At 33.8% G+C, this 25,689-nt stretch overlaps 1 protein-coding gene across 4 annotated transcripts in view; it reads right to left on the reverse strand.

The window, feature by feature from the left end:
* The window catches only part of LOC142341323 (echinoderm microtubule-associated protein-like 2), an 88,429-nt gene that overhangs the window by 33,699 nt on the left and 29,041 nt on the right, over positions 1-25,689 (reverse strand). For 2 of the 4 annotated variants that reach the window (XM_075392255.1, XM_075392251.1), the window contains 12 exons: positions 19,076-19,354; positions 15,956-16,157; positions 9,984-10,022; positions 9,811-9,836; positions 9,402-9,428; positions 6,760-6,816; positions 5,606-5,882; positions 5,103-5,187; positions 2,405-2,506; positions 1,744-1,845; positions 1,156-1,380; positions 573-672 (listed from right to left, as the gene is read on the reverse strand). In XM_075392255.1, coding sequence (XP_075248370.1) covers positions 573-672; positions 1,156-1,380; positions 1,744-1,845; positions 2,405-2,506; positions 5,103-5,187; positions 5,606-5,882; positions 6,760-6,816; positions 9,402-9,428; positions 9,811-9,836; positions 9,984-10,022; positions 15,956-16,157; positions 19,076-19,354 — 1,521 coding nt within the window. Of the gene's footprint in view, positions 1-572; positions 673-1,155; positions 1,381-1,743; positions 1,846-2,404; positions 2,507-5,102; positions 5,188-5,605; positions 5,883-6,759; positions 6,817-9,401; positions 9,429-9,810; positions 9,837-9,983; positions 10,023-15,955; positions 16,158-19,075; positions 19,355-19,677; positions 19,804-25,689 lie in introns of those variants that run through there. The other 2 variants (XM_075392267.1, XM_075392261.1) reach the window with 2 other exon arrangements.

Below are 25,689 nucleotides of genomic sequence, written 5' to 3' on the forward strand. Positions count from 1 at the left end.
AAGATTTTGCGGCTGTATATGTTTTTTGTCTGCAAATTTTTTTGCCAGAAAAGTAGAATTTTCTAACAAACAAAGTTGATTGTTTTCTTTAAGTTTTTGGCACATTTTTTTCCTCAAACTTTTTGAATTTTATATCTCAAATTATATGCATTTCTTGATGTTTGGGCAATTTTTAAACCATTTCATTACACTTAATCTCGATTAAACATAAAGCATTCTAAATATTTAAAGTATCAAAGCAAGTTTTTATTGTATTTGAATGATGTAAGGCATGTAGAGTGAAAAATTGTAAACCAAGTTAATTCTCCGGAAAACCAAAACATTTTTTAAAATGTCTCATCAACATTTGATTCAATTTTTAAGGCTTTTACAATTTTTGTATCTCTTCACAAAAGATTGGCTGAACAAAAAAAATACGGCTGGTATAAAGTTCCCATCTCCCAAATAAATTCAGATAGCTCGAACAATTACTTTTCTATATCTGAGCGGGTAATCGAATTGCGACGACCTCGCCGCAAATGTTTGATTGACGGAATACGTGAGCAAATATAGAGAATGCGGTGTGAACTAACAGAGGTCCCACATTATTAGGTTTCCATTTGAGTCTCCACTGACAAGAGACGAGTCAGGCAGGAACACCACACTTGTCACCTGTTTCGGCTTCTCCACCAGCTGAACATAATTTACATTAAATAGTGCGGTTTGGAAGAGATCAAAAAGTATGCTTGGCTGCGGAAAACACACGGCTATTCCACTTTGAAAACATTTTCTTACAAATTTCACATTTGATTAAGAAGTTTTTCTTAATTTCACAAAAATTATCAATACACGCACAAAAACATGAAACTCAACTTTGAATTCGGAAAACGACACAAAGGATGCATTTACAATTGTCATTTAGGCGCTTGGAAATGAATCAGATATGTTCATCAGCTTCCTGGTCTGATGTATTTGTACTTTGTAGACCTCTAAAAAGTACTGTTTCTCGACTCTACGAGCAATTTAATATTATTATATATTTTCATGGTTGCTCAAAAAACATATTAATGCTTGCCCCGTTTCATTATTCATTGAATTCTTCGAAGAAAGCGTTCAAACGCATCATACTTTTTTCTCGAAGCATAATTAGGAACTTAATTTTGGTACTTAACATACATCAAAAGTAGCAGATCTTTTAAAGAGTCGTAATTTGTGGAAAGTGCTGCCTTCTTGGTTCATCAGTTTCACACCATCATCATAGCTGTCAGATGGGTTGCGTCTGCTGTTGTGTTCGGATGTCTGTTCCTCGATGTTCCAGAAGGTGAGGTTCTCTTTACTGCATGTGACCACCATGTTTGCACTTGGGTGGTATTCCAGGGCCACTACAGACTCCAGATACGTCTGTAATCACTTGATCATAACATACCTGAGTCTTTCTGGATCATTGCAATCAGTCTGGGTTTATTTGATTATTCTGTCATTTTATTAAGATAGATGAAATGCTTTCTGAGTAGTTCTGATACCGCAATTCATCTTGTACTGAATAAGATGTTTGTGATTGGGCAACTACTGTCAGCTGCCCAAATAATTGCCTGTGAGGCGCTGATATAATTTAATTCAAATGAACGTTTCAACTCCGAGGATTAAACTAAGCTCTCAGTTTAATAGATCATTGATCAATGTCGCTATCGTTTAAAGACCAGGTTTAAATATTTTATAATGAGAAACATAAATTAAAACAACGTTAGGTTTTTGAAAACATACGTGTTGTTGTGCAAGTGGGATGATGGGATCCTGTTTCCAGTCCCAAATTGTGATAAGATGCTCTGCTGATTCGTCAATTGCACACAGATGATAACCACCGTCCTGAATAAATTGAGGATATTGAGCTTTGTCATAATTAGTTGCAGCAACTTTATTCATTGTCTGTGGCTACCGAAGAACAAAATAAAAACATACCAAAAAACAAAATGCAAAATTCCCAGCGTGCCTCCTCTAGTTGGGACCCAAAAGTTGTCCTGCAAGTTTCTTCCAAATAGAGTATCGTGCAGCATCGTTTATTAAAAATAGAAATTCATCTCGCAAGGTTTTGAAAGGGATTTGAAAACAAGATTTTGCCAGAAGCTTGCATAAATCTGGCAATTTTTGGCTCGATGATTAAAAAAATAATTGAAAATCGTACGTATCTGCTGTATGACGCATGCTATAATTTTTATTAATTTTTGGGGTCTTTCCCATTATAGCCCACCTCCATGAAATTATAGCCCCCCCCCCCATATTTACCATGATTGGGGCGTATAGGTTATCTGTCCACTAGGCTGGTGAGCTATAATGGAAAAACACAATTTTTGTTTATTGATGTGTAGTTATAGGCCTTGCTTATTTTTTAATCATCTCAAATTCAATCAACATTTCAATTGAGTACCATTTTTGAGAAGCAGACGTTGTTGATGCTTTTGGTGAAGAGATCCTCCCCAATGACAGCGAGAGTCTCCAGATTGATACTGTTCCACACTCTTATATGGGGCTAAAAATTCACAACACCATTATTGTCAAAGTAGAAAAAATCTCAAAGGGAACCATTCTTAAGCTGAGACATTAGCAATAAAGCACGCTGAGTATATCCCGATTTTGTTCAAGTCTTTAATCAATCATCTGCTACACCTAGCCACTCTTACAAGTTGAACGTTTCACCACCAATTTTTGTTCAAAATGAAGAGCGATTGACGACGCACAATGCCGCTAATTGTAAATTATTTTTCACATATTCCATGCGCTCAATCGAAATCAATCCAACTCCTGAAAAAAAACTCAAAATAACCAACCCCCCTTTTTGTTCACTTTGTTCAACTTAAGATTCAATATGTGCTACCTTAATTCCAACCAAACTTGAACTAAAACCATGCTTGCCAATATCATGAACCAAATGAAAACAAAGTCTGCATATAAATTTTTCCTGATAACTTTATGCCTCGAAGTACCAATCTTAAACAAAAACTTAATTTAAGTTGAGAGATGATAACAAAACAAATAGATTAAATTTAAATTTCAAGACTTAGCAGAAATGCAGAACTGACGGCTGCATTAGAGAGAAATCAATTTTAACGGAAAGAAAATCTTAGCAAAGCTCTCAGTATGAGCAAACTCTGTTATTTTCTGTCTAAAATTTTATTTTCTCTGTAAAAATGTCTGTTGTTTCAAAATAATCGCAAAAGTTCAATTTAAAATAAAACAATTTAAAAAATCTTTATGTAAAATTTATTTTTTTAACCAATCAGTTTCTAACTTCTGATCACGCATAGTAAAAAATGAGTGACTTCGTTTAGAGCAGCCCAGACTGCTGCTGTCTTCCATATGCAAAATATCTACCAAAGTTGAAAATTTTAAAGAGAAAGGGAGCCGTCGTGTGTGTGTGCTTATGTGTGTTTATGTGTGCCTTTGTCACTGTTTTTCTGTGTTTCTTTGTAAGTTTTCAGTGTCTGGGTAAGTTTGTAGAAGAGGAAGCTAGATTAGAAGCCACTATGAGCTGTTTTTGGCTCTTTTTAATTGCGATGGCCAAATCTTTTGATATCAATTGCTAAAAATAAAATCATTAAAAAAGTTTGGCAGTTTCAAAAGAAAATCTATACAGAAACCATGGCCGAAAAGAAAAAATACATCAATAACGCTTATATATACCGCAGTTCAATTGACACGCTTTCAAGCTAAAGCATGTTTGCATGGAAGTTTTTAGTTTCTTGTGGTTACCATTCAAAAATTTCAAACAACAGTAACAAGGAGGTTCAGTAATGTGTAATCAATTGTTACCCAAACTACTAAACGAGTTTTATAAATTTTATAATAACATGCCGCATTAGAGATCCCATGATATCTGCCAATAACAAAACTACCAGACAATACAAATGGCAAATTATACAAAAACAACAACACATTTATGGGAGAACTCAATAGCTACTCTTAAAAGCATATAGTGACAAAAATGAAATACGATCAGATAAAACCTCAACTATACAAATTCACTCGTCGTCAACTACAAAGGAGATGAGATTAGATAAAAAATCTTTAAAACCAAGAAAAAAGGCGAACTTTAAAAAACCATCGAATATTTTTGAAACCAAATAAAATGAAAAGTAACAAAAACTATTTGTATTTGACTGAAAATTCTCAAGAGTTTTACTTACATTTCCTCAAAGGATATGTCTTTGGTAAGTCTAAGTCATAGGATGGGAATAAAAAATAAATACCAAGTAAGGCATTCAGCAAAAATTTTTAGATGATTAATTCAGTTTCGTTTCAACACTATTGAATTTCTCAGTATTGCGATAGAAAGAATGAAAAAAACAGAAAAATTGATCTGATTTAATAGGATCTCTAAATTTTAAGGACAAAACGTAGAGTCAGAGCTATTAAAACCAATGTATTTCGACGGCAATCACTAAGACGTTAATTTATACCTGGAAACCAATTGTTGGAAGCGAATTAGATCATTTTTTAATTATAGAGAATCTAGTGACTACAGAAAGGACAATATATTAGGTAGAATTCAAAATTTCAACAGAAAACTTTTAAAGGAAATTGTCGAAGCCTTCAAAATAATAAGCTGTTCTCTTTAGTCTTTTCAATGCCAAGGAGAACTTTCAATGCTCTTGTAAGTCGGCAGGACTAAAAAAGGACAACAATTATAAACATATGTCAATAAATCACAAAATGTTAAAAAAACTCTCAGGATCAAAGCCGTAAATTTAGAAGATAATAAAGCTAACTAGACTACCTTTTGCTCCACATTCAGCAAAATGGGCCTGTGATTAGTGAGACAGACCTAAAATTTCACAGAATTGAGCTTAAAAACGCTTAACGCTTAAAAGAAAAATTTTTCAAAGTCTAAGCAACGATTGGGTATGCCTTCGATGCATTAGGTAGGTTCACTTAATCCCATTTGGAAAATTAATAACGTTTTCAATTAACGAGGCCAAAAAAGATGTATAAAAAATGCAGGCGCGATAAAAAAAATCATTAAAAATTACGAAAACACAGTGTCGAAATCAGAACAACCATTATTTGCACTATTATTTAATATAGAACTGCAAAAAAATTATTTTTGTCATGAGTGTGCAGTAACTTACAAGGTAGTTGTCCATAAGAGAATTGTCCATGATACCCATGCCCTGGCCAGTTGCTAAGGTGATTTTGTCAGGATGCAGAGCCATGCTGAAATTTCAACTCCATTAACGCTATTTTATGACTGCTTAAAAATCGAGGAGATCCACCATTAAAAAAATGCGAGAAGAAGAGACGGCACTCAAGTCAAAATCGCTTATAACAATGAGTTAACGTTGATGAATATCAAAAAACATCGGAAACATTATCAGAAACAATATCAGTAACAATAGTATTCCCGGGTTCACAATTTCACTGGAGACGGCCCTGGTTTGCACATGGAGCATTAGTTTGACCCAAATTATGTGGTTTGTATAAAGCATACTTTCGCAAAAAACACAAAATTCTGGATAGTTATCGCAATATGGTATAATCAGTGATCCTTTTGGTCTGGCACGGTTATATCAGAGGCCAAATTCTGCAGAAACTCACCTTGTGTTCGATTCCCAATTTGGTAGAATCAACTTACCTTTTAATTTCTGCTGAATGCTCGACATAATGTCTCTGTGTGAGTTCTGTGGTATTGTATAAAACAGCAATGGCGGCCGTGAAGTAACACACCTCTCCTGTGCTGACAACGTGCAGATTATTGCGACAATCTTTGCCCCGGTAGCCGAACACCCACTCGACCGATAGTTCCTCCTCGGGCAGCTCTCCTATCTGGTGGATTCGACCTTTTATGAACTCATTAGGGCCCTGAAGGTTTATTGAACGTCCGCGAAGATATAACCGAGCCAAGTTTTCACCTGAAAACGTTTTGAAATGATCCATACTCTTAATTCTTTAGATTTGATGGAAATCTTTGGGACAATAAATACCTCACTGATCAAATTGTGAATTGATCAGAAAAAAAAGACTTTTTTCTCAAGATTTTGCAACCTCAAAAATGCCATGAAAACATTTAACCAAACTAATCTGCTTTTATACTGACTCCAGATATAAAGGGTAACGCAAACCAAAACGTGAAATGTACCCTATATCAATTTCACGTACCCTATATCAATGTACCCTATACATTTCATGTTTTCATTTGCGTTACCGTTTATTTCTGGAGTCAGTATAAAAGCAGACTAGTTTGGTTAAATGTTTCCATGGCATTTTTGAGGTTGCAAAGTCTTGAGGTCGAAATCAAAGCATCTTGAGCCCTCATGGTCATCAAAAACGTAGAGGAAGATTTTAGCATCCGGATGTTGGTGCAGGTGGAAAACTGTGAGACTTTGCACGCATATACTTATTTCTTAATTCGACCGAGTGTGGCAGCCTAGCAACGTGTAATTCAGGACTCAATTAGTACCCAGTGAAGCAAAAATTGATCTAGATTGATGAGAAACTTTTTAAAATATTACATCAATATTTCTCATGAGAACTTTTTGTAACCACATTTTGCGTCAGCTTACTTATTTAGTTGGGCTCGATAAGCTAACTTTCCACTCCAATCAATGCCTTCATTTCATAATGAAGATATCAAAAAACTGGTTTCTGGATACAGTTTTGTACTTTGCCACTTTTTTCAATAAAAGAGTTTGAGGAAAACTGGGAATATTGATAGCAAGCGGCAGCTAGAAAACAGTGAACAATAAGAACAAATGGCTGAATTATAGTTAAATTAACTCTCTGACTTACCTTTGGCTCCCCTCCACCGTTTGAACAGTCTCTCCCGCGGAGGCTTAGTATAGAACCCTAAACCCATAAACATGCACTCCACTGACACATACACAAATTAACAGAACTGGGGATGAAACATTGGCAGGTACAAATATAAAAAAAAACAAAAGAAGTTCCCCAAAAAGCAGTTTTTCTGCAATATCAAACCTTTTTGGCAAATTAGATTCGTTGGGAGAGAGGGGATGGAGATGGGGGAGGGAGGGGGTGGTTGTCTAAACTTCGCAAAAAAATTCCCCACACCTTAGGATAATGACATGCACTTTGGTCTCCTCAACAAACTCGGTGAACCTTTTACTAAGAGTGTACTAAACGCCAAGAGCTAAACCGGGACTTAGTGCTCTCCGGATTAACAAGAAAAAACGATTTTAAAAATGCAAAAAGAAATTTGACAATTAAGCGATCAAAGAGCTGCAAACAAATGACGAACAAGCCAAAAATATTTGCGGCAAATTATTTTTGAGAGCAATAAAAAATTCTTTTGGATCATTAGAAGTTTAGTTTCAGCATACTCAAGTTGTTCTGAACGTTGAAAAATATATATTTTCTACACAAAATGAGCGCAACGATACTTTCGGATGATTGAGCTGTTAAATGATTTACCAAATTAGTCGAAATGACAACTTTTGGGAAGAATCATTTTTACAGGCATATTCTGTTACTTGCAAGGATCGTAAATTATCAGCAATAGTTTATGGGAAACATTTCCCAATCATTCAAAAAAGTATTAGGGGTCAGAGCAGGGGCAACTAATGCAAAAATGGACCAGCACTGGATTCGAACCATCAATATCTTATTTTCAAGCCTAGTGCGCTAACTATTACACCAATAGGTCTTAAGCTCTCAAAACTGGGCATTTGTATCTCATTCTCATGTTCTGTCTTGCTTCTCATTGTTTCGTTTCTCTAGCTAAATATACGTTGAACCAGTACAACTTCTTGTTAAGCTATGTCAAGCTTACGTTATGCAAAATTTACAATTAGGCTGTTCTCTCTAAACCTTCTAACATCCCCCCTGAAGTGCGCATTATCTCTTTCGGTTGAATTGCATTGTTCTCCTTCAACCATCTAACAACTCAAATCCCCTTGAATTGCACATTATCTCTTTCACAGTTTCTAACTATATTGTCTCTCTTTTGGGGTTAAGCTCGGAGACTAGCGTCTGTGCCCATAACTTGTTGCGGCTATAAGCAGGCGCAACTAATGTGAAAATGAACCAGTACTGATATCGAACCAGCATCTCTTTTTTGGTCTTACCAAGCACTTACCAAATACTCTTGCTTGGCGCACCAACTGGTCGTAAGTTGTCAAACTTGTGCAACTGGTCTTAAGTTGTCAAACTTGGGCAACTGGTCTTAAGTTGTCGAACTTAAGTTGTCGAAAATGTTCGTTCTTGTTCCTCGAGGTTTTCGTTCTCTAACGAAGCATGCGTTGAACAAGTACAGCTTGTTGTCCAGCTATGTCAAGCTTATCCTATGCACAAATTATATTTGGGTGTTCTCTTTCAACCATCTAACAACTCTAATCCCCCTTGAATTACGCCTTATCTCTTTCACAGTTTCTAACTATATTGTCTCTCTTTTGCGGTTAAGCTCGGAGACTAGCGTCTGTGCCCACAACTTGTTGCGGCTATAACTTGCAGAGCTTGTTGTCCAGCTATGTCAAGCTTATCCTATGCAAAAATTATATTTGGTTGTTCTCGTTCAACCATGTAACAACTTTCAAAATTTTCTGGTTAAATTTTATCAGATTTTTTGATAGATTAAGTTTTTCAATTTTCAGTTATACTTGATTTGCAAACGATTTTTGTAAATTTTGTAAATGAATAAAACATTTCTGGAACAAAGCGGAATATACAAAATTGTGTTTATTAGATAAAGTGGTAATGGTAATGGTTGACTTTTTTCTGGAAAGTTTTGTCTACTGTTTGTAAACAATACCTTTGGTTTTACATTGGTTCAGTGGGTCTGGAAAATTTTTCAGTAACGTTGATTTTTTGTAACGAGGCTTTTTCTTTTTCAAAAGTATATAAAGTATACAACTAACACAATCTATAGAATTTGATTATACCAAGTGGGAGAGAAAAAACTTATATAACAAATCGTAACCGACTAATATCGGAATAATTGCTTGCACATAACTGACATGGGGCTTGTTTGTAGATTTATAATGATAGGAAGGCTAGCGTCAGTGAGTTAAAGGGGATGGGGAAAAAGAGGGGGAGGGGAAGCTGGGTAAGGCTAAAAAGGATGCGTGGTTCTAAGCGTAACAAATATGCTTTTTACGAAGCAACTATATGCCTTCTCGACAGCTATGCTTATGCTTTTTCCGGAAAGAGTTCTGACGATGTTCATACTGTTCATATTGAAAACAAATGGAAGTCTTTATGCATGTCGCATATTTTTCATGTTAAACCGTGCTCAGCTTTGTATATTTAAAAGATCTTTGAGTTTGGGTTTATTTTAATACATTTAAATAGCAGACAAGAAAGTGTAAACAGGTGAAAGGTAAGAAAGATGAGGCGAAACATACCAAAGAAACATGCTCAATTAACAGTTAGTTCATGCTGAGAAAATGAACAGAATAAACAAATGTTTGTCGTACTTGGAGAGGTTTTCCATCGCATGGCAGCTGAAACAGGAAAAAAGTGTTATGAACTGATTGAGGTGACTGAGTAACTAACTATGAAAATTAATGTTGGTTAAAACTAAATTGCTTTAAAAAATCGATTCATTAAACAGTTGATCTGTTTTATTGATAACCATAGTTATGTTAACCAAGTTAATTGTCAATTTAAGTTTTAAATAACTTAAAAAATTATAGAAAATAACACCAACGCAATTTCAATTAGCATAGCTCTGTGGTCTGTTTTGAGGAAAATTGGTAATTCTTGGGGCGTTTTCTTGTTGGCAGGGTAAGTTGATGCACCCCTTTTTTAAATTTTCCATTAGTTCGATCACCATTAGTTTTATAAATGATAAATTTTTCTGAAAAAATATTTTTGACTGCTTACCGCTTTCGGCCAATGGGTCTCTTTTTCTGAAACAAAACCCAGCAAAGATAATGGCTAATTAACAGGCTGATTCAAAATGATAGTAGATGACAGCGTAATGTATGTTTCATGAGAGGCGAGTTAAAAGGGTAGCAAATAATTATGAAAATAGCTGAGAGAAACTACATACTCACCCTATTAGTTTTCTTCGGATGGATCCTCGGATCATGTTGCTGAAACATCGAAACAAATCAATATCGTTATTTTTAATTATTAATACAACAACCACTTGAGAGCTCTTTTACACATGATCCCACATACATAAGCCTTCCTCATTTGTTTCATTATATTTCATTAAATTGACAATAAAGTTGCAGTTATCACAGATTGTATTTGCCATTTTGGAACGCAAAATTCATAATAGTTGCATATAATTGTTGTGCCAATCAATTACACGTCAACAAAAATAGTTTAAAAACTTCTAATAGATGAAAACTTTATTGCTTCTTCAACATCTTGATTCTTTTTTCCTTCTCAACCTCTGCATTTTTGTTCTCCACTTTTAATAGAACAATCAAAATTTTATAACCTCAAAAAAACAATTATAAAACGGTTAAAATGATATAAATTTTTCAACAAGCCACAAAAAATTAATAAATTTAGATAACACATTTAAAAACCAAATCATATTCAACGGTTAATTTGTAAGTTTGTAAGATCTTACAAACAATTAGTGCCCTACAAATTTGTATTCAAAAAATTGAAACCTAACCTATTCACGGCAAACTTCTTAACGAGATGTTTGACTCATAAAGGAGAGCAATGCTAATTAGTTATATTTGCCACAAAAAATAATACAAAAAATTAAATTTCAAACAATTGAATTAAAAAATGAGGCTCGGTAATTTACGTTTGCACATAAGGTTCTCATTCCGCTCATTTGACTAGTTGAATTAACTGTCTACCAAATGAAAAAAGATAACTCACTTTAAAAAGTTCAAAACTTCAAAGAAAATTGATCTAAGCAAAAAATTCCATTCAAACTTAAAGCAATAAAAACATTTTACAAATTGCATTAGAGCGCCAATTAAATCTGTATTGAATGAGACTACAAAACAAGATGAGCAAAAGGCAACCAAGAAAAACATCAATTAAAGATACAACTCAAAATCACTTTCAAAAAAACTAAGTCAAAATATCATCAGTTAGCTTGTCCTGCACAAGAACTAAACAAGCTAACTTGTCCTGTACAAGAAAGGAGTGGAAAATTATTTTCAGTGAGATTATATCAAAATTGAAAAGAAAAAACAAAAAGTGGTTAAGTTTAAAATACAATTCGGTTCCTTAAAATCACACAATTTCAAAACCCAAAAAAATCCACTTTGTTTTTACAAAACACGTATATACAATGATCTTTATAGGAAACCACGTGATTTTCAATTATTAAGACTAAGTCATAAAACTAAAACAACTGTAAAAAAGATAGGCCAAACTCAAAAACTCACAAAATTTTAATTTTAAATACACAACGTTAAAATCACTCAAACCAAAAGCTATTTAGTGAACAGATTACAATTGACCACAAGTAACACATTAGAACATCGACTCGACCTAAATTGGAAAAGACTATGTCAAAAACAACAAAAATGCAAAAATTAAGATATTATCTTAAACTGAAGAAAGATTTTATAAAAAAAACATGGTAACAAAAGTAACAAATCACCGGTTAAACTATAAAACGTCTGGAAACATTGATAATGAATTCAAATAAATTGACAAGAACTTGTCACCTGTGAGTTTAAGTTTCAAGTTGACAAAAAAAGAACAGCAACGCAAAGTTAATTTCACAAACGAAGATCCATCTATTAGATAGATTTAATTATACCACCATAGCACGCCAGTCAGACCTGTCTTTGTTCAAAATAGGTCAAACACGAAGAAAAATAACTACAAACAAAAACAAATACCGAAATTCAAAGAGAAATCAGCGTAAAAAATTGCCGAAGCCATCGAAACCATTATATATTAATTGGCAACATTATTTAGGACCGTTTTGGGCTCTATTTAGCAACCATTTGATCTGTCAAAACTGCAATAATGAGATAAGACATCGAAAAAAAAGCAATTATGTGGAATTAATGGAACTCACTTAACAGACTATTTTGATCGCTAAAAAGAAGATGAGATCTGTTTGTAATGGGACGAAGCTATTGCTGACTAAAATCAGATTAAAAGAGGGCCATAGTCCAATCATTCTCTCACACTTTTGAAAATTAAACACATCCAAATTAATAAGAGCCATCATGTATCAACTGAAAGTACTAAAGTACTGGATAGACTCACTTATACATCGTTAAGAAGCCGATTGGACCTTCGATTAATGGGATTAAGTCATGAAGATACACAAAGGAACAGCAAATGCAGGCTAATCGTTAAAAGTTCACCAAAGGACATCGTCAAAGTCATGAAATTTAAGCGCAACTTTCTGAAAAAAAAATTAAGTTCGTTGCATCTGATTTGAACATAAGTGGGATTTGTCATTAACGGAGCCTTGATTTGAAAAGTAATTTGTCAGTACCTGACCTGATAAAAAAAAACAAAAATATGTAGTTTTTTTAAATGAGACCTTCTCAATGCAGTTGATATTTTTTTATTTCAAAAGATCACCATGCAACCAAAACTGGCCTTGCTATTGCTGCATTTCTATTCAAAACAGTTAGCTCTTCCAAATCGTAGCGCAATACATAATTTTGCAAAGTGTCATAAATTGATTTAAAAATTGACGCTAGAACTGAAATAAAGTTGAGTCATATGTCGAATGTTTTCAAGCAATGTAAACACAATAAATGTAACTTCGTCGGACAAATCACAACAGAAAAGACTTTTAAAACCGAAATTTCCACCTTTTACGTCTGCCCTTCGAAATTTCTACCCTTCAATCTTTCTAGTGTACTACTCAAACAAAAACTTTTTATGAGCAATAAATTGATCAGCCTAAATTGACTGAAAAAAACAGTTGAGCATATAATTCCCCCACCCAGTAAAGTGGGGTCGCAACAACTAAATTTTACTTTTGGAAAGAGCTGCTCAATATTGTAGCAGACGTACAGAAACCACAAAAAAGCTATGGAGGTTAAGTCTAACCATACCGCTTTTCAATTGCAATAACATAGGATCATTCAATTTCAATCTTATGCGACTCGAGTCCGTGCAGACTCAAGGCTTCGGCTGACTCAATGCTTTGGTTGACTCAATGCTCACTTAAACAATGCAATATGACAGGTTGGCACATTAATAAAACTTGACCTCTTTTCAAATTTTTGTTAGTTGACTTTTCAAGTTAGGCAGAGCTAAAAGCCAAGCCACATATTTACTTCAAAATTCAAATTATAACTATTACGACAGAATTTCTTAAAAACAATAACAAAAAAGCCTAAAGCTAAAATGCGGCTGTACTTAATTATTTGATAACATTTTCACAATTTTTTTCACAGTTAAAACAGAGGAATTTGCTTTTAGACAACTGTAACTCAGATTTTTTCCGAAGTTGTTAATAGTTGTTTTTCTTCCAACACCACTCAGTGGGTAGAGGAACTACATGCTCAACTAGCTTTTTGTTTGTTCAATCGATTTGGCCGATCGGTACATGTGGTTGAACATGGTTGAAACACATGAGTGGTATCATTAGAAATCCTACTGAGATGAGATTGCAAATTAAACAAAAATTTTCCGTATTTGTTTTTTTCGATGAGTTATTTACGGTTTTGTTATTTAGCAACATTTGGGGTTTATTGTACTTTCTATTACCTGGAGCAAGATTTTCGACCAATTTTTGCACTTTTTAGATATTTTTGCCCAACTATATTAGTATTAGCGAATATTTTGTGTTCATATACCCAAAATCCAGGCAGCACAGTAGCCACGCTGTTACTAATCTCATTTTGTTCTTATAAGGGAATGCATTCGGATTATTTATGGGAAACCACCTTTTCAGAAAATCTTTAATCTTTTTGACTTTTTACCTCAATGAGAAATCAAACTGCAGTCCATAACGCTATTATAGTAACGGACACAAAAAAAATAGCTTCCAAGCTTAAAACTGTCTCAAAATGCTTTTAAAGTAGACATCAAAATTTTTGTTAGAACAGCATTTTGGTTTTTAGAGATATTTTGTTCACCCTGGTCCTTCTGATTCTCAGCAAATCCATTTAAATGTGATACATGTGATCTAATGGTGCGTATATGGTATTGTTTGAATGAATTATTAGACAGAGACCATTTTCCTCGAGCTTTAAATTCATATGTCTAAACAAAACAAGTGTAATCATCTTTCACATTTTTCTTTTATTTGCTAAGGAAAACTGTAAACATCACTTAGCTTTATTAAGGAAAGGATCCAATGGCCATTGCAGCTCTAATTAGTAAACTCATATAATCATTTTCTCTGGAAAAATTTGTTCCTTTTTAGGATTTTGGCTTTAATTTTAATTTTCGGTAAAACCGTCTACTGGTTTTAGCCTTTATCGAAACAGATAAGATATTGTTTTCTTTTTAAAAATATTTTTGGCATTTGAGTTTTGATTTTTATCTTTATTTGTTTTTTGTCTTATCTCCCATCGTCAAGTGTTTCTTTTGCTTAGTGATTTCTTTTTGTTGGTGTCGATTTTACTGTAGACAGCAGTTAATTTGGAGAACTTTAAATTATTTTTAAATCTCGTCTACACTTGTTGGTTTTTAGTTATCTCGATGTTATTATTGTCACTTTATCGCTAAAAGCAATTATGAAAGATTGTTGCAATTTTCAATTACGGAATGCTGAAAATTGTTACTGATTTTAAATTTTTGTTACTGTTTTGATTTCCGTATAGGTGTTATGTAACAATGAAGCAAGCCGTTTTCCAAAAAAATCGAAATGTCGTTTTGGTTAACAAAGCTGGGTAAAAAAATTAGTTTCGTTTCTTGCAGAGAGAACTTTTTGTTTGAAGTTTTGTTTCAAAAATGGATGGCAGTTGAATTCAGAATCTGATTTCAGTTGTTTGATAAAATTAAGCTTTTACTTCACCAATTCTTCGTTCGTTTCTCTGCGCCAGAAACTTTTAAAATTATGTTACTCGGTTCAAATTTCGTTCATTCTAGTGAACGAAGAAATAATCAGATTAGTAATATTCTTTCAGCTATATTAGACATCTTAATTCGATAACTAATCAAGTTTTAAACAGCAAAGCAGGATCTACTCTTCATTATTTTTTACTTTTCACTATATCTACTTGAATTGGTAGATATAAGCCAAGAATATGGATGAGTGGTACCAGAGCATTATGTGCGAACGCACATTACCGAGCCTGCTTGTTTTTTCTGTAATAGGTTTTTGTAATCAAATTGTTGGAGCAATAATACAGTAAGAAAAAAAGTAATACAGTAAGTTAAATTTCACTGACAGGCAGTTAAGAAATTATACGGTTAAATTTGTAACAGTTTAAATTTAACAGTTAATGTTATAATTGCTCTGCGTGACATTTTTTGTCACGATTGACTAATGTTGTGAATCGCGCATATTCTCCTAACTTAGAATTTAACATCTAAATGTGTCCTTATATGCTACTCACTATATTTACTATATAGACTAGGACAGTAAAAAAGACAATTGTTAGGTCAGAAACAAGAAATTTATTGCATAATAGCTCTTTACCAAATATAGATGTAGTTTTTGGGTACTTATTAGATGAAAAGTAAAACTTTTATAAGTAAAGCAATCTGAATATTTTCTAGTTGAATTACGGACAAACGAAGCAAGTTTTTATTCTAGTTAAAGGTTTATACTAAAAATAAAAAACACAAATAAGTCATAAGAAAACGATCAAGACTCTTTTTTCTTTACCGGCATGATCGTGTTTTTAAACGTCAGAAAGGCTGTTTTTAGCGTTCTTTCAGACGCCCCAAATCGGGCTTTTTGACCGGTACTTATTAAAAAAAACTGTCAAAATCCTTATGTTAAGTTTTACATTTCGAAGTGATGACCTTTATTGATCGTTTTTCAGCGACCAAAATGACCGTTTCTGACATGCATTTTCAGGAAAACATTTTTATAGTTACCTTAGAATTATATACCATTATATAAACCATTATATATCTGTAAATTACTCTATGATCTAAAAAAGATACATACTTCGTGAGTCCTAGGTTGTCGAGGGATTTGTTGCTGGATGCTCTGGACAGTGATATGTTCTGGGTGGATTTGCTCTGCTGCATTTGAGAGACAAGATTGCTATTGTTGTGCACTGCTTTAGAACTCTGTTGCTGCTGCGCCACTTTCACGTACTTTCTACCTGTTTGCGTGCGGATGCTCTCTGACCTCAGGGTCTCCAGCTCTGGAACCCAAAACTATTCAATATTTTGTTACGAAAACCGTCGCAAAAACACCTCTTTTACACATGGTTTCCAATGGTCCAAAACTTTGAGTAAAATAATACGAGATATCAATTGATTGAACACACAACTGAGCGTGTTTTCCAACACTACGCAAAATGTGAGAAAGTTTGAGCAAATAAAGGTAATGGGGGTAACAATTTTTCAAAATTTGAGAGGAGTCAACATAATTAATCATAATTGTTAATTAAAAACTAGTATAACTCACAACTCGGATGTGTAACTGTTTACAGTGTTTGTTATATTTAGCACAACTTTCAAAAAATTTAGATAAACTGTTGAAGTTAAAATCAAACCATGATGAATAAGTAGCAAGGATTTGCTTGAAATACTACGCAGAAACAACTTTTTAAATGTCAACACTCTTGTTGGTCTTCTTCTTCTTTGAATTTTTTTGTGAAGAATTTTGTATTTTGCTTAGGCTCACTAGCTGGGGACGGAATACCGCCAAAACTCTAACAAAATGAAAGGTGACTTCATGGCTCTCTGTTGGAGGGCTTTTTGTCCTCATTTTTGCTCTTGCTAGCAATTGCAATTGGAAATTCAAGTTAAAATGAAGAACTGATTCAAGTTTTCAAATAACACTTAATGAGTAAAGAAGAAACCTAAGCGATTAACAAAAGAATCCGAAATTCAACAAGGTTTTTATCATGAATAATCGTTCTCACTCCCATATTTTTAATAAAAACCACTCAACTGACAGTTGCCGTTCTCAACCACTCAAACTCTCAAAAAAAAGTACTTCAAGTAACTCTGAAATAGGCCCCTTGATCTAATCGCGGTTCTCAAGTGTTCTGGTGTTGATACGTTGGTCAAACACTCTCAATAAAGTTTTCGTTTTCAGAGCCTCTTTAAATGTCAACTCCTGAGATAGGGTCTTAGGGTCTGTTATTTTACTGCCATGGTAAGGTTATGCTTCTACTCCTTGGCAACTTATCTAGCAACAGCGTACAAAAATTGCCGAACAAGACAATTTGTTCACATCGCAACGATGGACTACTTTAAACCTTGCTCACATATACTTTGTTCCGACTTCAAATGAGCAGTCAAATGACCCAAACGCAATCTTTTTACATTGATGACTTCCAATAAACTTACTCAAACTAAACAAAAGCTGAATCAAACTTCTGCCACTACCAATCAATCGGAAAAACTCTCAACTCAAAAAAATAAATTTTGGAAATTTAGTTTCTCCTAATTGCATTTTTGAAACATTATACTAAACGTGAAAACAAGGAAACTTGCCCAACGGTATGTACTATAACGCAATCAAGTTTGATCATGCCGATGTAAGTACTTGAAATTAGCTTCTCTTTATTAAATTTTGTCCCCCCTCAGATAATCGAAACTGCATCCGTTCAATTTCCACGTCCACCCGTTTTGTTTATATATATCCGATTCGTCAAATGACCTCAAAATGCAAGCCATCGGTTTTACTAACTTTTTTAAGGTTTTTCCAAATTTACATTTTATCGTTTTCAATTGCGACACTTTGTGATAAAATGTGAGGTTTTCCGAATTCTACAGTTCGGCATATTATTCAAGTCTTTGATTGCTAATCTTGAAAATAAATTTTGCAACTTGGAAGACCTAAAATTATACTGCCAGAATGAAGTTCTTTTGCTTTAGAGCCATTACTTTTTCGTTTTTTTCCGACGGAAATTTAGTCTTTGGTTTTAAGAAACAAACTAATGGGAAGTATAATTACATTAATTTCAGGTCATAAACTGAAGCAGGCGGTCAAAAAGGGGGGAGTCTTAACGTCGAAACCTCAGAATGCTATCTCCTAGAAAGTTTTGAATAGTAGATGACAACTCTAGATGATCTAATGCTAACGCCAGACTTTCAATGAAAAATTTCATTGCTTTCTAACTAAAAAGCCGGAGGCAACAAAGAACAATAAAACATTCCTGTTATTATAAATTAGTTAATAAATCAACAAAGGTTGTTTTCTGTGCTGTTTGTTGCAGTTCACTGCGCTGAGTATATTCACCCCCGAAGTTCACAAATTTTAATGCCAAGGGTTCAGAGATGACAAGATCTGGTGAAAAAATACCAATAATTTCTCGATATGGTCTCAAAGCTTTAGGTTCCGATTCTCGATTTTTTTCACAAAATTTTGAAGCATGGAATTTCGATAATAAATTTAACCATAGTGAAGCATTTGATTTAATTAACAAATAGTTTTCCCACACTCATAGGAATAATATTGCTTCCTCTGCATATTATTTCAATAGTTTTTCATGTTTTCCTATAGTTTTCCTAAAGTTTTTGGAATGCTTCTGATAAACTTTATACTATTTTTACATTAATCGTGTTCTTTAATGTTCGTTTCAATGCTCTGTTTTTTCTCCGCTTCTCCAGACGTTTTAAAATTATAATTTCATTTAATTCTGCTGATTCATGTTTTCGATTTTTTTCAACAGGTTTGGAAAACAGTTTGTACAATCATTTTACAATTTTTTCCCAATCAACGCATTTTTTTTAAAAAAAACCTTTGGCTCAGAAACTGTTTTATTGGGGAATAAGTTGTTCAAAAAATGTGATTTTTGTAATTCAACATTGAAATGCAACTTACACATGTGTGTTTTAGATCAAAATTGCAGTGGGCTTTGCACCTTGAAATTCAAGTGGAAAGACAACGGGACTAGAGCATTATTAGATTTGATGCGTTCAAAATTTTAACTGACCGCTTTTTGTTAAAAACTAGGTCTCTCTAGATTTCCAGTCAGCCATCAAACAGCCTTTGAAAGTTGTATACATTTGAAGGGACGAAAATTAGAACGAAAACGAACAGAATTTTAATGTGATTTGAGAGATCTCTTTTTTATGTATTGGTGCCAGTGAACTCAAAATTTACCCAATTGTCTATCTTTGCTACTATGCCCCGCCCCTGTTCCACCTGCCCCCACTGTGTTATTCAGGCTGTCAACTGACCGCCCTCTATGCATTGGACTAGACAGTCTCTTGAACACATCCGGTAGGTCATCTTTGTCATCATCTGGGGTACTTCTGAAAGAACCTCCCCCTCCTCCTCCTCCTCCTGCTCCACCTCCACTGCTGCCCAAAGTGGCTGATCGGGGTTTAGTGCCTCTGCTGCGGGGTGAAGCATGTTGTGAGTCATCGCCGTTCTTCGCGTCTTAAAACATTAAAGAATTAGGTTCCAATTTGCACGCAATAATTTGAAAAAAGGAGTCATGGTGTGCTTTTAAGACAAACACTTTGGGACCGAAATGGAAAATCAAGAGGTGCATGAAGCTCTACCAACACGAAACAGTTTTATTGGTGTATATAAAATTTTAGGTTTTCGCTTCGAAATATGTCGGTTTCAGTCAGATCCTTAAAAAAATATTTCCAGAGACTTCAACCATCGTCTAGGTAAAACTCTGAAGCGCATAAACATGAAATTTGTTTTAGTCAGATTAATTGAGATCCCCTCCTGTTGCAGCGGTGCATGTAAACCTTGAAGTGTCAACTGGTTAATCTTCTGTTGGATCTGTGAGCCCATCTGTGGCTTTGTGGCCTGTAAACCTGCCGGATTTTTATTCAACACGTCCTCCAGGCAAGTCTGGGTGGCCACGGACTGCTGTTGATTCTCAAAGCAACTTATTACCTTTCCCACTATTATTTACCATTATGACCTCCAAATTAATAAATAATCCATTTTTCAACTTTTATGTTCGCAGTAAGAAAAAAATCTATTTTAAGCCATCGGGTGAAATTTTGGCGAGAAAGCAAGAATAAGTAATGACAATAATTTGGCTAGGCATGAAATTTTGAGAATCGACGTTTGATTCCGTTAAGACTTTTTTCCTCTTTGCAATAAAGTTTTTGGACAATTGTCACATAATGTTTTTTAGAACTGAGCGAATACATGTTCTGGGTTGTCTTTCTCGTCAGCAAAACTCACAATAATTTTATAGAATTTTTGGACGACAAGAAACGCAGTAAATTGTAGCTCGAAGAGTAGAGTTTGAAAATGTATATTGAACATCCGGACCCAACACAACCCACCCAACCTATTTAGTTTCTTGATTTTTGAGGCATTTCTGTCCAGTTCTGATAAGCATCATATTCTTGGGCTATTTTTCAAACTCTGACGATTTTACTTTCATTCAAAAGTGAAAATTACGCAAATAACTTTTCGGAACAATTGCCCAAAAATTTTGATAGATTTTATGCTACTTTAGTAAGAAGTTAGATACTTTGGCCTACAGTCTTTAGGTATTTTTTAGGTATACGTTAGCTATACTTTAGGTAATTCTTTAGCTATTAGTCATCGTTTTTCACACATTTCCCTCATATAAGTTTCACTAACTTTTTTGTTCTTCTGTTGTTTTGTTCTAGCTGGAGGGAAAAATGATTTTGAATGTGTACGATCATAACGATTGCTTTCGTTTAGAGCCATTGCAGGCATACGCAATTTTGGTCAGACAAAATTATTCCATAATTTTCTAAACAAGAAAAATACAATTTTCTGAACGATTTTCTCCTGCTATTCATTTGTCCTAAAGATGATGCATTAGAGCTTTTTTTAAATACGCTAATCAAAGCTAATAAAGAAATTTTTCACCAGGGATTTAATTAAAAAAAAACAAAACAAGCACTGAGTACTTTTAGCTATATGGCTTGTTTTATCAACTTTGAGTCTTTTCCAAAACCTATGTGCTCGTCAGTTGCATAGTGCTAAATAGAGCAAAACAAATTTAAATGGGTAGTCCTGACATGTTTTCTTTACAGCCATGTCAGACAAAGTATTTTCATTCGCCGCACAGGTATACCCAAGTCGTCAACGGCAGATTTTCCCGATATGCGTATCTCTTGTTCGTTTTTCCTATGTTAAAACGATGAAAATGCAACAAAATTGCAAAATATAGATACTGTAGAAAAAACAGTCAATATCGAAGGGAATTGCGCAATCCAAAATTGCAAAATTTTCTAAATTTCAACCGCAAAATTGAGATACAAGCAGTGTATCCTGTTTTTCGCGCGCTACATTTCACGAATCTGTTCGATTTATGTATTTTTTTGTACGCAAGGTAACTCTATTTCGCCCTGAATGTATCTATTGTCCTCAATTAAGCTTAATTTAATGCGCGTTTTTTAATTGATAGGAATTAAGTGATTAGAAGTGGTTTACAGATTAATAATATGTCATGAAGATCTCAAATATATCACAATGTTTTATTTGATGTGAGTTATAGGTCGTTAAATGGAATTAGCATCACTCAAAGCCTTTCTTAGAAGTTTTTCTGAAAATTTGACAAAAATATTAGTTTCTGAAAAATACTTAATCGAATTCAGGGCGATGAAAATTGAAAACAGCATCAGGTGATATTCTTGATCGTCTTCTCACTATTTCTTCATGCATGGTTTTTCAGGCTTTTAGTTGTATTCAAGCTTCCTTGTTTTGAAAAAGCTTTTCATTGTTGAAAGGGCTATATCATCGAAAAAAAACCTAGCTTTTAGGTAATTTTTTCTATCGTTTAAACGAAGGATTGTCCTGTACCGACTTATTAACTCCTCTTATTTGCCAATAACAACAAAAGATTGGACAGAGGAAAATTTCGGTTAAAAATCACATGTGAATTGATTAATTTTTTCGCTAAGTTTGACTTAATGAGTGATTTGCAGTTTAATTCAGGAAATGAACTGTTAAAATGGGTTTGTTCAAAATTTTTGCTTTTTTGAGGGTTTGCAGGTGGGTAGCATTTTCCCCTAAAAATCCCTCACTTCTGCGTCTGTTTCGGATGTCTATTTTTTTGGAAAAATTCTTCCATTGCTCAACCGCTTTTGCAGGTTTACAGTGATCTATTACTTTTTGAGCCAACAATCTTTGTGCCTATTTAGAGGTTTATAGCCGCCTATTTAATTTATTTCGTCTATTAACTTTAAAAATTCTGTCCTGGTGGTTTATCTGCTGCAATGGTACTAGAAAGGAAAAGGGTGAATATCACATATGAAAACACTTCCACTAAAAAAAACAAACAACCAAAGTTCTCAACAAATATGTTTTGTCGCATCATTAATTCTATCTTTTAATCACTTTAAAAGCTTCAATTAATTTTTGCATGCTCAACTAAAAGCTTTAAGTTACTTTTGCATGCTCAAAAGTGCGCTTTTAATTAGGCTCTATTGCGAATTAGAAACAAATTTATTGCAGAAAATAGATACCTAAAATGAGCGGAAACGTGCTACAAGACTTGTCACCTAATTTGCAACTTGATGTCAATTTTGCAAAAATGGCGTAACCCCTTTTGCGAAAAATAAGATACAAAGATTGTCTTTTAATTTTGTTCATTTTAAGTATCTACTTTTGGCGCGGTTTTTAAAAAGTCCTAAATTTTGGGGTTTACCTTTGCGTCATAATGACACAATCTTTTCTGCTTAATTTTCGGGGAAAAGAACATTTTTGCAACACTTTTCTGTTTATTGGAGATGATAGATTAGAACTATTTCTCGCGTTTCCTTTCTCGGACTATAACTTAAGCCCTTTTTAAAAAATCACCAAAATCCTTATAAAATGTCTCTGACGATTCCAGGAAATATACCATTGCAACCATCTATTTAGTTTTCACATCAGCACGATAATCATTAATAATTGTTTCGATCACTGAGGGGGAAGGAACTACATACTCAACTGATTTTTTTGTTCAGACAATTTTGACCGATCGATATTTTCATCGTAGAGAGTTGTGATTAGCATCAATCAAAAGCCCGTCCAGTGTAGAATATGGAAAAAAAAATTTTTTTGCATTTTTTTCTCCAGAGCGAGTTGTCCTGGTTTAAAATTTTGTGAATAATAGACCAAATTGCGTAACTTTCACTCACATTTTTCGGATTTTTTGCACAATTTTTGTCAATTTTGATAAAATATGTAAAAACTGTTAACAATAGTACTGTTGATTTTGTCTATAAAGGCGAAAAAGTTTACTTGACTATTTTCATTTAATTTTTCTGGCCAAAACATTGGTTAAATTTTTCACAAATTTCAGCTCAAAATTTTTTCATCAAAAGATGCCCAAAATAAGCTTCCTTAGTCAACTTTCATTAAAATTGCAGAAATTACTTACCCCAAACCAACTAACACAATCTGTTTAAACTACAAAGGGAGCGAGTACTAATTTCATTTCCATTGAGAGTCTTCTGGAACCAAAATTTTGCCGTTTTTGCTAACTTTACTCTATGGTTATCAAAAACGCAGTTTCAATTTTGATCTTTTAGCTAACAAATTATTAGATCTTTAACATTCGAAGCAATTGAGCGTTGTCAATGGAGAAAAAACAATAGCAAGGCTGTTTTTTGCCAAATCTTGGACAGTTACGATCCAAAAATAATTTAGAGTGTAATCAGTCCTTCTTTCTTTACAAAAATTTTAATCTTTTTTATGTTAATTAAAGAAAGAACAATTCAATTCAAAGCTCAGTGTTGATAGATCCAATTGGCTTCATAAACAGTTCAAAAACATCGTACCTAGACGCTTTAATCGAAAGATTTTTGTCGTTTGGGATCTTTAAAAGATTTGATTTTTAAATATACAATGGTTTATTGAACTTTGCCAATATTTTTCTCTTAATTTATCAACTTGTTGCTTAGTATCAGCAAATAAAGAAAGCTTCTTCTTCCTGCTTTGTTGCGAGTTAAGTTATGGCTTTCTGTCTTTGATATTCTATTCTGTACATTTTTTATAGTTTTTAGGCATTGGCCCATTTTTCACGGTTTTTATCTCATTTTGTCACATTATCACATTATTGAAAGTGGAAACATTACACTATTGTGGATCAAAGTAAAGTTCAATTGAACATATGAAAATGAACGCTCATTTAAACAAGGCTCATTTGAAAGTAAAAAAGGCATGGATTATGGTTTGAACGGCTTCGACACCCCATTCTCAAAGAGTTTAGTTGGTTTTTATACATTTGTCTTCAACTGCCGTTTTTACTTTGTCTTTTTAGTCATGTGAAAATTCTTCGATAAAGAAAGGTCTCATTGGTTCTTATGTAAGACTATTTGCGCCTATATTCTAATTTGAACATAAAGCTGATGGCTTTCAAGACATTGAAAACAACTATTTTCAAAGAGAAAAAAGCAATTTTTAACTTTTGTTCCTTTTTGACCATTTGTTTACTAGTCTCGTTTTTTACAGGTCACATATGTAAAAATCTTTGTCAAGACAAAGTGCAGGAGAAGAAAATCTAAAGTTTTCGAAGATTTCGTTATGAATTTACTGGCTTCGACACACGTTTAAAAGTTAACTAATTTTTTTTATTTTTGTCTAAATTTGACGCCCTTTTTTAGACGTGACATATTCTGAAAAATTACCGTTCCCAAGCGCTTTTTTTGGACGAACAAACGAAACTGCTTCAGCATTTTATTGTGTAGTTAATGGCTTCATGACTTTGAAAATGATTGCTTTCGAAAAGTACAAATGTACTGCTTAATTTTGCCCTGTTTTCTTCTTTTTTGTCTACTTATTACCTATTCCTATTCAAAAAACTCGCTTAGCAAATTACTGGCGTTCCGAGAAAGCTGAATGGAACATATTTTGAAGGGCAACAAAATGAAGGGTTTCGACAGGGTTTTCTCGCAAGTTTTAATTGACTTTTTTTGTTTTCTCTATTTGTTGTTTTATTTGTAACCGCATAAATAATTGAATCAAGACAGTTCTTAACGCCTTCCTATGAAGGCGTATGTGATCATAAACATGTCGGATGTCTTCAATTGCTATCTAATTGTCTTCATTACTTTGAAACTATTTGTTCATAAAAATTTAAGCCAATTTTTTAGCCTTGCTGTTTTTTGTTCTTTTTTGTCTAGTTGTTACCGAGCCTTGTTTTGGAGTGGGCCCCATATCTTTTCTTTTGGCGTACAGTTGCTGTGTTTAGTGTCAGTTTTATCTGACGCTATTTTGACTTTGCTAAAAAGTTTTTTTCCAAAAGGACATAAAGTTTTGGATGTAATTAATGTTTGCTTTTATTGTTGTTTGATTTTGTAGTTCGTCTTGACTTGTTTTCCTAATAATGGCTGGTCTAATCAATGTAATGCGATATTTGTTACTCCATTGAGTTATCTACGTTGGAGGCGTTCTTTTTCTGCATACTCACTTTTTTGAAAAATACTTGAATTCTTGGGGGTTTTCTATCTGTTCCTCACTTGGAAGACATTTTCGCCGAAAATCCGGATGAGCGGGTTCGGAACTTTATGCGCAAACGCACATTACCGAGCTTCCTTGTTCTTTTTGCTCGTCAAAGCACTAGGTTTGTGAAACGTAAAACTAGCTCGCAGATTTTCCCCGATGTGGTGAACTGACAGTTATTCATCGCAAGTGCAATCGAAATATATTTATCTTTAGCTCTTTTTTATTCCGAGGTCGGTCAATCAAAGCGATAAGATGACACATGATATGATAACGAAAAATATTTCACAAAAAAAACACTTTTTTAAATAAGTAGCAGCATTATTGAAAACAGTTTT

Source organism: Convolutriloba macropyga, chromosome 1 (genome assembly GCF_964194025.1).
Source record: "Convolutriloba macropyga chromosome 1, txConMacr16.3, whole genome shotgun sequence".
NCBI classification, from domain to species: Eukaryota; Metazoa; Xenacoelomorpha; order Acoela; family Convolutidae; genus Convolutriloba; species Convolutriloba macropyga.